Raw genomic sequence first — 14,087 nt, 5'->3', positions numbered from 1 at the left:
TCGGGGGGCGCCGCCCTTCATCTGCTCCCGTGATGGCGCCAGATCCACATCCACAGCCATGGCGCCGGCGCCCATGGAGTGACCGTGTGCTTTTCTCCATAGACATGGAGCTCCCACAACACACCATGGAAGGCCTGGAGCTCCTTCTCACGGCAGGTCCCTCTTCTCCTCCCCACCTCCGCACTGCTCTGCTCTGTTCTGTTCGATTGGATTTGGCCTCTCCCCTCTCTCACTCTCTCCCTGATTCATGCGCGCAGGTGCACCGCGTACAGGAGGGAAGACCAACGCTCCTCCGGGTCTGCTTCTTCCCGGGTCGCCGTTGCTCCACGGAAGGTATCACACCCCCTCTCTCATGCTCTGGTTGTCCACTCCCATCCAATTTCCTTGCTTCAACTTACATTCAGAGAGGAGAAAACTGAAACTTTTCTTCTTCAGAGAGGAGAGGAGAGGTCATGTATGTAGCTATCTCATACGCATCTGCAAATTACTCTAGCTATCTATGTATGTGACAAACAATTAATGCTTCTCCTGCAAATTCCCACATCAATCCGTCTGTTCCGCCACTTCTATAATTAAAACAATGACGTCTCCAATGCGTATGCTATTTCTTTGCTTCAAACTATAGCATGTGTTTTTAGTTTCACCGATTTTGCATTACGTAAGTCACCCACTCACCGATTCTGCTCGATCTCTTCCTCATTGGCGCTCGGCAGGAGAAGCTCAGGCTGCCACCACACAAAGGGAGAGGAACCCAAGATGAATCTATCCCGCCTTACTGTCCATGACCCGACGACAAAGACAGCTACTTTGAGCCTAGGTGAGTAGCCGCCAGCCTGCATTTCGAGCCTAGGTAACCAAGTTTGTGTCTACTTCTATGATTAGTTGCTTATGCTTCATGGTCTTTGTGGGAAACACAACATGATGCCTTGCTGGTTCCTGAGCAAGGCCTTTTGGGACCGATCTCTCTAGCGTTAAAGAAAGCAAGATTGATGCTCTGTTTTCTCTATTTTTGTTGGGGTTGGAGCAGAGTGCGTGGGTTGCCGATCCCATATGCCAGTGTATAGGAAGAACAAAAAAACTTTAGTTGATTTACCTTTTAACCTAAATTTTTTTAGGATACTTATACTAACCTTTATCTCAGTTAGCTGCATCAGCTTGCAGTTATTAGTGTTCTTCCATGCTTACTTACATGAGTGTGTCACTTATATTGTTCATGGTTCTTGCGGGCTGATTATTGTACAACCATTGTTGCCTATCAATAAATTTTGGTGTGATAGAGACATTGATTGTCTTTCTCGGACAATATATGGTTTGACTTCTTGTTGTTACATACTTCCTTCAGAGATAGGCCTCCTCGACGGTGTCTGATCATCACAGGTTCTGTGTGCAGATTCTGTGCAGGTTGATTTAAGATTATCAATCTCAGGTTTGACTTGCTCTTCACTGTAAGATCTTTCATGCTTGGTTTTTTTCATTCGCCAATCATTTCAATGAATACATGGTGTTTCAAGTTATGGCCAACTAGTCTTGGTTTGGGAAAATAAAAATTACTGATTATGATTAATGACACATGATAAAGTTTGTTACCACAAGTTTGTCCCTTTCTTCCTATGTATAGTTCAAAGTGGTATAACGCAGCATGCCAGCATTCAGTTTTTTTATAATCCTTTAGGAGGGAAGAATTGCCTGCATTCCGTTTTTTTATCATCCTTTAGGTGAGAAGAATTGTCTGGTTTCTAGGTTCCCTGTATGCACAACAAGAAAATGTTTGTGGAACTAAGTTCTGTGTTGTCAAATGTAGAGTGACAGTTACAAAATCATAGTTACATGTACATCGACCAGCCTTAAAATTATTCCATAGATTGAGGAATGTGTTGCTGAAAGTATTGGTTTTTGATTGTCAAGTAGAAGGTTTTGTATGTCATGGCCTTGTCCGTGCCGCCTTGGACCGGGCCGCAACGTCGAATATGTCGTCCATGGCCTCTTGCGCCACCACCACCATTTCTGCCTCGCACTGCATCAACCCCCTCCTTCACCAACCAACGATCAAACCTGTGATGCTGGCTTCCCTGGATTCCTTCGGTTCAAGTTCCGCACCGATTCATCCACCACATGGTGCGATTTCTTTGGTGCCTTCTAAAAGCAAGCACAATTTTCTGCCCCTTCCTTTATTCTATTATACCCACTGATTGGTGATCTCCAAGTGCTAGCTAGAAACCGGTTTGTTTGGGGAATGCTTCATGGTTAGGTAATTGGTTCACAGGTAATTGGTTCACACATAGGAGCGACATACCTCATCTCTTCATGTGCAAATATAATCCAAGAGATTGTCTATTCCTGTGTGTTCTCCATCGAGATGTTAACTGAACTTTGAAATAAATTGGTTATTTACTTCTATTGAGTTATTTCAAACCTGAGAACTTGGGGTTGTTTAGAGTTAGATATTTTGTAGAAGTTTGTCGTGCTGCCATAGTACTGACAAGTCACAAATTGATAATAGATATTTAGATGGATCTGATTGAGTTACCGCTACAATACTGACTCTAATTAGCATTACTAGCATATTTATCATTTCCTTAACTATTAATAACTTATGTAATGTTCTAATCAACTACAAAATATACGTGCAAACAAACCCATTGGTGTTCAACTTGGCCTTTATGTGACGAACATTGAATCATTGATGCATTTATATCTCCGTTCGCTGGGTACAGAGTTCCATATTTCGAGAAGAAGGGCTTCAGACTTTCTTGGGTTTATGAAGTGAAAGAACTATGGTAGCCATCCAGTTCTTTTTGGGGTTTGCACATGAATCCTACATCTTCCATAGGATTTTTAAATTTTTGTTTGCGTCAGGATTATGACATGGATTTGGTTATTGCAACAGCTTATTTACCCCCTAATTCCCTTTACTTTTGTTTGATATTGTGTACATATCAATGCATGTTTAGTCACTTGAATTCAGAACAAAGATATGGTACACTGGACACAAAAGAAAGGAGTAGATAGATATACAGATTCAGATGCTATAGTTTCTGTGGATGCGAAGCAGGAAAGTTCTAGGTAAAAGTGAATCTGATAGGGGGAAAACGAAGGCTTGTTTGCCTATTAGTTATTTTTTTGTTTTATCATTGTCGGCACCTTATCTATCTGTAACATGTGACCTGTGCAACTTCAAAAGTGTTGGGCAATAAAAATTCTGTGTAACACATGTTTTGTATGCACTCTGCCTATGCTTAGTATAGAAACTATGCATAGATGTTACTCTCTTTTTTGTGGCCTTGTGTAGTATATATTGTAAATAAATTATCATGAACAATTGTGCCTTTCACTTTTTCTGTAGCATACTGAACCTTTGCGCTATTGCTTTCATTGTATAAACGTATGAAATACAAAACGTCTCATATCAGGTTGGATATGACCGGGGCAGGTGGGGTGTGGCAAGCTGCACTTCTTATCTAGTTAGTATGCTAGCGGAAGCTTTCTTCCCTGTGTTGTTACTTCTTACAGCTATTTTTAAATATACATCCTCAATTTTTTATTGTTCCAGCAAATAATAATTGGTGGATTTAATTTTGCAGTTCCATGTTGCAACTCTTCTGACTTCTGAAATATTTTTACGGAGCTAAAATTTTCTTCTGTGTAATATATTTCTCTGGAGGTACAACGATTAGTACTACATGCAGATCTAATACAAGGGAGGCCTTGATGGAGGTGCGAGAGTGGAAGGAAGTGCTCAGATGGGACACTCAATTACTTCAGTCCATCAAATCTTGAAAACATATTTCTATCGCATAAGAAATTGCTTATCTCCATCCTTAATGTGTATTACAAATGCTTTGCGTTAATACTTTTAATCATAATCTGTTGCACTACAAGTTCACTTGGCTCCACGTAAATAATTTAACAGATGAAAGAGGACAAGGTATTCCTAAACAAAGTGTCGATTTGTGCAATCATGAAATCTTAACTGAATAGGGTTTTGAATTTTGTGCAATCATTAAATCGTAACTTAGAATGTTGAATATTTAGCTGCATATTCATTCTTTAGCTACTATCAATTTTCATCGTCAATGATTTCCATTATTACTTTAGCTGATAGATAAAGACATGAATTATTAGCAATTCATCGTGGCAAATATAGTTCCGTAGTGAAGCATGAGCGTTGTGTCATCTGGATCATGGCCATTGGTGTTTGCTCCATAGCAAAACATGAGCGGTGGGGCAAACCAAACGATCCATAGATTTCTTGGCCATTTTACAAAGATGGTCTAGCAGAAAGCACATTTCTCCTAACTTATTAGGCTAGGGGAGTTCAATGAATTTTTCTTCCGTTATAAAAAATATCTAAAAAAAACTCTTCCTAACAAAACACCCATCTCTAAAAAATCCCTAACAAAAATTCTATAAAAATATCTAAAAAAACTTAACATGGTAAAAATAGCTTTAAAATGTTCACAGTTTTATATATGTTCACACTATCTTTGTTTTAGAAAAACATGTTCATTTTTTTACAAAAACTTGAAAATTCCCAAAAAGTTCCATTTTTTCTGAAACAAAGTCCTTTTAAAAATGTACAACTAAAAAACGAAACATTCTTTTCATTAAACACATCTGTTCAAAAAATGTTCTTTTTTCCGTAAAAAAAGTTCTTTTCTAGAGAAACGTTCCAATTTTCAAAAGAATGTTAACTATTCTTAAAAAGTGTTTCAGTTTTTACGAAAATGTTAACCTTTATTAAAAATAAATAATTTTCCAGGTTTAACCTTATTATGGATGTTTATTAAAATTGAATATAAAAAATGATGCACAATGACACTTGAAGCTGGTTGTGCCATTTTTTCGCCCGGTGCAATGCACGGGCATTTGTACTAGTATATATTCGTATACGTAGTCCATATTAATTAAAATATATAAAAGACTTATGTTTAGGAAACGGATGGAGTACTATACCAGCATATATGCCCGTGCATTGCAACATGAGCGTACAATCATCCGCCAAAGTTAATATCAGTGACCAGTGCGATATAGGGTCCGTAAGAATTTCATATCAGTCGCACACATTAACATGAAACAATTAATCACTGGGGTACTTAACTATATCTTGGGTGTGATGTTCCATCCATGAACCATGGGGCGACCCCAATTCAACATCGTTCGATCGTGCAAGCCAATAATTGATGGAGCGCAACATCCCCAAAGTTAATATGTATACGAGGCCCTCAATTTGTTTAATCACGAGCTAACCACCACATGTATCCATGCAAGCCCGCACAATCTGAGCTGTTTTGAATCAGAATGATCGAATCCCTTGACGATGGTTTACAGGACGCTTATATATCTCCTGGAGAGACACGACGATCTAGAGGAGGCGTCGGTTCCAGAGAGATGCGTCGGTTGCCGGGACACAGGCGTCCGCGCAATGGGCAAGGGGAGATTTCCCTTTTACAGAATTAATCTCAACACTCCCCCTAATCTACGACTTGACCATGTAGAATCATCTTCACGATTGTCCGGGAAGCTCTATCATCTCATAAGATTTTCCTTCAAAAGTTCTTCATAAAATCTGTGATGAGATCCTGAAACATATACTCACAAAGAAAGATAGCATAATGTGATGTCATTAAAATGAGGATATCTCAAGAAGAGACTCCCCCTGACACCTGCAAGTCCCTAAGTCTTTGCATACCAATTCCATGAACACATTTCTGGAATGTAGAATTTGGTAGAGACTTGGTAAATAAATCAGCAAGGTTGTCGCATGATTTGACTTGCAGAATGCTTATTTCCCCGCTTTTCTGAAGATTATGTGGAAAAACCATTTAGGAGAAATATGCTTGGTGATATTACTCTTGATGTATCCTATTTGCATCTGCGCAACACAGGCCGCATTATCTTCATAGATAATGGTAGGTGATTTTATCGAACCCATTCCACATGACTGTTGTATGTGGTTTATCATTCTGCGAAGCCATACACATTCGCATGTTGCTTCAAATAATGAAATTATTTCAGAATGATTGGTAGATGTTACCACCAGAGTCTGTTTCGAAGACTTCCATGATATAGCAGTACCACCATGTAGGAACACGAAGCCGGTCTGAGATCTGGCATTATGGGGATCAGACAAATAGCCGGCATCTACATACCCAAACACATCAGAGTCCTGATTTTTCTAGAACTGGAAAAATAGGCCAAGATCCTTTGTGCCTTGGAGATATCGAAAGATATTCTTCACTCCAGACCAATGACGTTTGGTGGGAGCTACGCTATGTCTAGCAAGTAGATTCACTGCAAATGCAAAATCAGGTCTTGTGCAATTTGCAAGATACATAAGCGCTCCAACAACACTAAGGTATGGAACTTCAGGTCCCAATACCTCTTCTCCATCATCCCTTGGTCTGAACGGATCTTTCTCTACGTCTAGAGATCGAACCACCATGGGAGTTTTAGATGGATAGGATTTGTCCATATTGAATTTCTCCAATATTTTCTGGATATAGGCAGATTGGTGTACCATGATTCCCGAGGGAAGATGCTCAAGTTGAATACCTAAGCAAAATTTGGTTTTACCCAAATCCTTCATCTCAAATTCCATCTTTAGGTGATTGCGTGCTTCATCAATGTCTGGTGTGCTGCCGATGATGTTGAGATCATCAACATACACAGAAATGATGCAAAATCCTGTAGAGGACTTCTTGATGAAAACACATGGGCAATCAACACTATTGGAGTAACCTTTCTGAAGAAGGAACTCACTGAGTCGGTTGTACCACATCCGTCCCGACTGCCTTAAGCCATATAATGACTTATTCAACTTTACACAATACATGTTGCGTTTTGCATTTTTATTCGGGACAGGGATTCCATTAGGAACCTTCATATATATGTCCGAATCTAGTGACCCATAAAGGTATGCGGTCACGACGTCCATCAACTGGATAGATAGACGATTTTGCACTGCCAAGGATATAAGATATCGGAAAGTGGTTGCACTCATTACTGGAGAATATGTTTCAGTGAAATCAATGCCGGGTTTCTGCGTGAAACCTTGTGCTACGAGCCTTGCTTTATATCTCACCACCTCATTGTTCTCATTCCCTTTTCGGAGAAAACCCCATTTGAATCCCACAGGGAAAACACTGGGAGGTGTAGGTATTGCTTCAGTGAATACCTTTATTTTTTTAAGCGAGGCAATTTCTGCTTGGATTGCATCCTTCCATTTAGGCCAGTCGGAGCGCTTTTGACACTCAACGATAGACCTTGGATCATGATCAGTGAGAAGGGTATCTTCAATCTTTTCAGCAAAATATATGTCGACAGTCGTAGTCTTACGGTCAAATAATTCTCCAGAATCAACATAGTTGATGGAAATTTCCTGCACCCCTAATGACTCTTCGTGATTTCCCAATACGATCGAGTCTGGGTGTTCCGATGTCCCAGTCAGTTTGTGCATACTGGAACTGGGTTGTGGAGGTTGCCATTCCACTGGGTGTATACTACCCATCAGGTGTTTGTCAACATTGAGTTGACCTGCATTTACTGACTCCGAGGTTTTTCTCCTTGCTTTCCTTTGCTGCTTTCTAGAAGCATGCTCCAGGTCAGAGGCCGTACTACTCCCCCTCTTTTTGGGAATAGGGAGTTGAGTAGTTTTTGTTGGTACCTCCACTCTTTCTGGCGCGTTTCTGGCCGGATTTAAGGATTTTGTAACACCTTTCAGATCAGTAAATGAATCTGGCAGATTATTTGCAAGATGTTGCAAATTAATGATCTTCCGGACTTGAAGTTCGGTCTCTTGGGTACGTGGATCAGAGGATGAAATGGCATGAGCATTCCAATCAATTTCTGGGCATTCTTTCTGGTACTTGAAATCTCCCCCTAATGCCGGAAAATGTTCCTCATTAAATATGCAATCAGCATGACGGGCTGTGAACAGATCCCCAGTCAGGGGTTCCAGGTACTTAATAATCGACGGTGATTTGTACCCCACATAGATCCCCAACTTCCTGTGTGGGCCCATAGATGTCCACTGTGGTGGTGAGATCGGGATGTATGCAGCACATCCAAACTTACGCAGATGGGAAATGCTTGGAGGATTTCCACGTACCAATTCCAGAGGGGAAGAACTGTGATATGCAGTTGGCCTCAATTGTATCAAGTCAGCAGCGTGTAAAACAACGTGACCCCAACAAGAGGTTGGCAAGTTGCAATTCGTCAACAAAGGTCTTGCAATGAGTTTGATCCTCTTAATCAATGCTTCAGCTAAACCATTTTGTGTATGGACATATGGAACAGAGTGCTGAACTTCAATCCCCAAAGCCATGCAATAATCATTGAAAGCACGTGAGGAGAATTCTGCAGCATTGTCCATTTGAATTGATTTAATTCGACTTTCAGGATAATGGGCTTGCAACTTAATGACTTGCCTCATTATCTTGGCAAATGCATGGTTTCGTGTGGATAGAAGACACACATGTGACCATCGTGTAGATGCGTCAATCAGAACCATGAAATACCGGAAAGGTCCAGATAATGGCTGAATGGGACCACAAATGTCTCCTTGAATACGTTCAAGGAACTGAAGTGCTTCAGCTTGTATTTTGAGGTGTGAGGGCCTCAAAATTAGCTTTCCCATGGCACAAGATGTGCACACAAAATCAGAAGATTGAGAAAATTTTGACTCAAGCAAATTATGACCAATGGAATTGCTAGTAATTTTTCTCATCATCCCTATTCCAGGATGGCCTAGGCGATCATGCCAGGTTTGGAATGCGTTAACATTCTGAAAAATTACTTTGTATGCAACATGTTCCACGGGTTTGATGTACGTATAGTACAAACCAGACGATAGAGAAGGAATTTTCTCATGTACCTTTTTGCCATATCCATCATCTTTAGTAAAGAGTAGATACTCCTCTTTGTTGTCTTCATGGGTTTCAATATGAAAATCATTTTTACGGATATCTCGATAACTGATCAGGGTACGTGCAGAATCGGGATACAGTAAAGCATCCTCAATTGTCACATATGTACCACTTGAGAGGGTGAATATGGCACGTCCAGTACCAACAATCACAGTATCACGTCCAGCGATAGTTAGAATATCTCCATTTGTCCTTTTCAGAGTTTGGAAATATTTCATCTCCCTCAGTATGGAGTTTGTGGCACCACTGTCCACAAGGCATAATTCCTCTTCCATCGGATTGTCCCCGTAGAAAACTATATAAAACAAAGAATTTTCAATAAGAAAAACTCATAGTAATATATAGAATACAATCTTTATTATATCAAATGTGCTGATACAATACAATATAAAGACAACAATAAACTTATGTTCTTATTACAATCATCACAAATGGACATAATTAAGTAGATCACTAAGGAGATTGAGGGACTAGTCGAAGTCGCCAAACACGCTGTTTGCAGTGTACTCAATCAATGTGTTCTCCATTTCAGCAGTAGTCTCAGGCAGATAAGGAACCACGGCGTTGCTCGGTCCAGGAGGAACATCGTGCGAACCACCAGCTCCTTCTGCGCTATCCGGATGAAGGTTGAAGTTGGCTTCAAACCTTTTCCCTTGAGGTGCTCTACGTCCCTGTGATTGCTGGTACAGCATAACCAGATGCTTGGGCAGTGTGCACTTTTCAGTAGAATGCGTGTGGCATCCACACTTGTTGCAAAGCTTAGATTTATCAAACCTGGGCTTTGAAGTGCCTTTTCCCTTGCCTGGGTATCTAGATCTCCTATTCCCATTACGCTTTCGCTTATGCTCGAAATTGGTTTGTTTACCTCGAAAGGTACCATTAAACTTTGGTCTATTTGCAACATTCAGATGGACTTCAGGTAAAGGTTGTGCCCCAACTGGACGCTGAGAGCCATTCTTAGCGAGTAGCTCATCATGCTTTTCAGCCTGAAGTAACATGTGAATGAGCTCGGAATAGACAGTGTAGTTACGAGCACGCTATTGCTGTTGGAGGATCCTATCTGAAGGGAGCATAGTAGACAAAGTTTTCTCTATCTTCTCCCCCTCAGTAGGTTCCTTCTCACAAAAGCGCAGTTTGGAACATATCTTATGAACAGCATGATTGTACTCACCAATGGACTTGAAATCTTGAAGACGAAGATGAGTCCAATCATGAAGTGCTTCTGGCAGGACTACTGCCTTCTGCTGTTCATACCTCGTTTTGAGGGCCAGAAACAGAGTACTAGGAGATTCCTCCTGTAAATACCCAGACTTGAGATCTGGATGAATATGGTGCCTTATGATGAATAAGGCAACATAGTTCTGCTGTTCTGTCAGCGGCGTGGCCCCATCCGGGAGAGGAGTCTCTCGGGGTTGTATTGCACGCGCTATCCCACGGGACGCAAGACTGATCTTGATGTCCATAGCCCATGTAGGGTAATTGTGGCCATTGAGGGCAAGCTCCTCAAACTCTTTGGCAGTCATCTTTGCCTACATGAGGAACCAGAGATAATTAATTTACGGGTGGTAAATTAAAACCATCATGGTTCTGTAATAAGAACGCAAAAATTTGATGCTCAAGTGTAAAACTTGAAAAATTCTCAACCTCAATTGTGTGAACATAACACTTTGAAGATCACTTAGATCTCACAGTATTAGGCTACATCGCCATTACCTTGTGTATGCTACAATTCAGATATAAGGAATACACGTTGGAGGTAATCGTTTGTCGAGAATGACAAATTGTAGACCTCACAGTAAGAGAGGATAGTCTGCAAATGAGCAGTAGATCACAACTCATTACCTTGTGATTCCAAATAAGATGAGGGAGAAACATTCAAAAATTTGCAAGTTTGATATGCGAGAGAAGATCTCAATCGCAAAGACATGTTCGATAAAAATGAGATGTGGTAAACACATGTAACATGTCATTCTTCCCAGATGAAATCCGGTACTTTATTTATATTATCAATCCATTACATAATATAAACACACTAATAATTACACAAGTCCTAGTCAGATTTAATATAGAACTGGACTAGTATGTAAGTAGCAGTCAAACTAGGTACTAAACAGTACTAAAGAGTCTAAAACTGCACCATATACAATAATTAGTACTAGACTAATAAAAACAGAGAAAAAAAACTTGAAGAGAGCAGGTCGATCGCCTGGCCCTGGGCCTGCCACCGCCGACCGAGGCCAGCCTACAGCCACCCACACCGCATAAGGCGAGAGGTGGGGCGGTTATGGATAAGGACCCGCCCGACCCGCACCACGCTCGATCCCCCACCACCACCTGCGCTCGCTAGGAGCAGGGAGACCAGTCGCCGGTGATTGGGGCGAGCGCCGGCGCCTCCCCTCGCATCTTCAGGTGTCAGCGACGCGACACCGACGAGGTCTCTCCATCTGACGAGGAGACGACGACGGTGGAGGCCTGGCGTAGTGGAGTAGCGGTGAAGCCGAGGTTCGCCGGAGCCCATGAGCCTGGGCGACGGCCGGGGCGGCGGTCGAGGGCTGCGACAGCGCGCCCGAAGAGGTGGCCGAAGCGCCGCTCTGCGCGGCTGCTCGAGCCCGCGGCTGTCTCCTGTTGAGGCATGCCGACGGCGGCGGCGGCGCCCTCCATGCCGACTCCAAGGCGGACGACACCAGAGGCGCCGGATGGAGCGGAGATGAAGGCGAGCGCTTCCTCTGCATTCACTGTCGAGCGCATCGGCACCGGGGCGTAGCCAGGCGGGCGGGGGCTCGGGCCAGCAACCACGGCATCAGGCGTCGGCGTTGACGGCGGGATCCATGCGGCCGGCGGAGGAGGTGGTGGAGGCGGAGACCCAGTGGGCAAGGCAGGCGCGGTAGCGGCCCCATGCATCATGGGGGCCCTCGGGCCGGCCACCAGCCAAGGGTCGTACCCCATGGGCGCCTGGCTACGGGCGCGGGGAGCACCGCAGTGTGCGCGTCCAGGAGCATGGGGACCGTGTCCAGGGGCGTGGTGAGCACCGCGACGGGCGCATCCAGCGGCGCAGTGGCTGCCAGGGGCGGCACGTCCAACGGCACTGCGGCCGAACCGTCGGATGACTTGCATCCGGCGACGGAAACGGCGGTGGCCACCAACTCCATGGTGGCGAAGGGCAATGAGGCGGTAGCGGCAACCATCCTCACGGATCAGACGGAGGAAGAAGGAGACAAGGCCTGTCATCTCACCGACGGCGAGTGCTTCCTCTCTTCTCCTTTCTCTGTTGCCTTTTTCGCTCTCGCTGGCTGTTCTACGTGCGTGATAACGTGTTTTAAATCAGAATGATCGAATCCCTTGACGATGGTTTATAGGACGCTTATATATCTCCTGGAGAGACACGACGATCCAGAGGAGGCGTCGGTTCCAGAGAGATGCGTCGGTTGCCGGGACACAGGCGTCCGCGCAATGCAACCGCTTGGCCGTAGGGCAAGGGGAGATTTCCCTTTTACAGAATTAATCTCAACATGAGCAAACCACCATAGATGGAACTGCGTCATGCAACATGCATTTTTTGTGTGTGAATGGAACACTATCATTACTTAAACAAAGGTATGACACTCCAGTTGACAGAGAACATCAACTTCCTCCACTGCACAATGCAACTAGACATCCGTCTTAGGGATAGTTCTCCCCATTCAGGCTAGGGCATGACTTGCTTTATTCTGGTCACGTACTATGATCATCATTTCATGCGATCTACTCCCTCCGTCCCGAAATTCCTGTCTTAGATGTATTAGATACATCTGTATTTAGACAAATTTAAGACAGGAATTTTGGGACGGAGGGAGTAGTACTAAGTAGATGCTTTATGTCGTTCACCATATTATTAGCTACCGGGGATCTATCAGGATCTTGGGTAGTGATCATGTGTGTTGTCACCATGCAGTCCGTCTCGATCATCGGCTGATCCGTGCTTCTATCCATAGCTAGAAACACCCCCTCCATGATAGTTGCAATCTCAACATGGAATAGATCGACTGGGTACAAAGATGTTGACCCCTATGTGGTCTCGAAGAATCATACCATCACCTCATGTACCTTCCTCCTCCAATCACAACCCAGTGGCGGTGACATCCATGTGCTTTCCGTTTCCCCCTGTCCATCATAGGAGACCACCATCTCCGCCTTCTCGGCCGCAGCCTTTGGATGTCGTTGTATGTTCAATAATGTATTGATATAACCACAGAGGAACCGACATTGTGCTTCCACTAGCAGTGCTAGTTTGCCATGATATACCCCGTTCCGCACGTGCCAGTTCCGCCAGAGAGTCATGATAAAAAGGAGCCAAACATCAGCAGTCCATTCATCAAGCAAATGTATTATTCATTTTGTACCAGTGTTGTTGATTGTTTCCTCCTTAGGAATTCTCCATATACCCGCCATAGCCGTCCATAGTCATTGTGCCAAAGGGCATCTGCATAGGGAGTGGAACAAGTCCTCGCATTCCAGACCACAATGAACACCACACCGTTCAATTAGGATCTAACTAATCATCATAGGGCACATGCATTTTCTTGATTTCAAAACGTGTGCATTGTTCTTCTTTGATTACGCACCTCAAGGATCAAGTTTAGTTAGCCCACAAGTTTCTTAAATTAGGATCTAACTAAACATCATAGACCACGTGCATTGTTCTCGATTTAAAAAAACGTGCATTGTTCTTCTTTGATTACGCACCTCATGGATCCAATTTAGTTAGCACACTAGTTCGCTTAATTAGGATCTAACTAACCATCATAGGAATGCATCATGTATTCATGTTCAGTTAGCCCACTAGCATAGCATGTATAGAGATTTACGGTGACCGCGTGTGCAAAGCGCAGGAGCCGACATGCATGTGATGTTGTGACCGACTTAATAGTCATGTCTCTCCTTTTTTTTTCTCGTGTATCATCGTGTCCCACAACCCCGCCTTTGATTATGGCGGTTAATGCCTTTGATGTTGCAACATCCTCCTTTGATACTCATGGTAGCCCCCCCCCCCACCAATCTTTGGGAGTTAATTCCTTTCAGGTCTTTAGATCATTAATAATTCCTTCCGGGCCATGATCTAATTTGCTCGAGCCATACATGTTCCCTACTTTATCGGGTGTTTCTCTTCATTCCCTGCTTTATCAA

At 43.2% G+C, this 14,087-nt stretch overlaps 1 protein-coding gene across 1 annotated transcript; it reads left to right on the top strand.

The window, feature by feature from the left end:
- Positions 1–6: 6 nt before the first annotated feature.
- On the top strand, positions 7–3,848 carry LOC119310663. Its single transcript, XM_037586329.1, has 4 exons — positions 7–156; positions 258–333; positions 714–817; positions 1,343–3,848. The coding sequence occupies exons 1-4, from the start codon at positions 33–35 to the stop codon at positions 1,366–1,368; spliced, it is 330 nt and encodes a 109-aa protein (XP_037442226.1). The 5' UTR covers positions 7–32; the 3' UTR covers positions 1,369–3,848.
- The last annotated feature ends 10,239 nt before the right edge of the window (positions 3,849–14,087 follow it).

The sequence above is a fragment of the Triticum dicoccoides genome, chromosome 5B (assembly GCF_002162155.2).
Source record: "Triticum dicoccoides isolate Atlit2015 ecotype Zavitan chromosome 5B, WEW_v2.0, whole genome shotgun sequence".
NCBI lineage: Eukaryota > Viridiplantae > Streptophyta > Magnoliopsida > Poales > Poaceae > Triticum > Triticum dicoccoides.
Note: the sequence above shows the minus strand (reverse complement) of the source record. Positions and strands in the feature narration are given on the sequence as shown.

Coding starts and splice junctions, on each gene's coding strand:
- LOC119310663 (XM_037586329.1), top strand. CDS start 33: ATGGCGCCAGATCCACATCCACAGCCATGGCGCCGGCGCCCATGGAGT. Junction 334..713: donor TCGCCGTTGCTCCACGGAAG/GTATCACACCCC, acceptor GGCGCTCGGCAG/GAGAAGCTCAGGCTGCCACC. Junction 818..1,342: donor GACAGCTACTTTGAGCCTAG/GTGAGTAGCCGC, acceptor TACTTCCTTCAG/AGATAGGCCTCCTCGACGGT.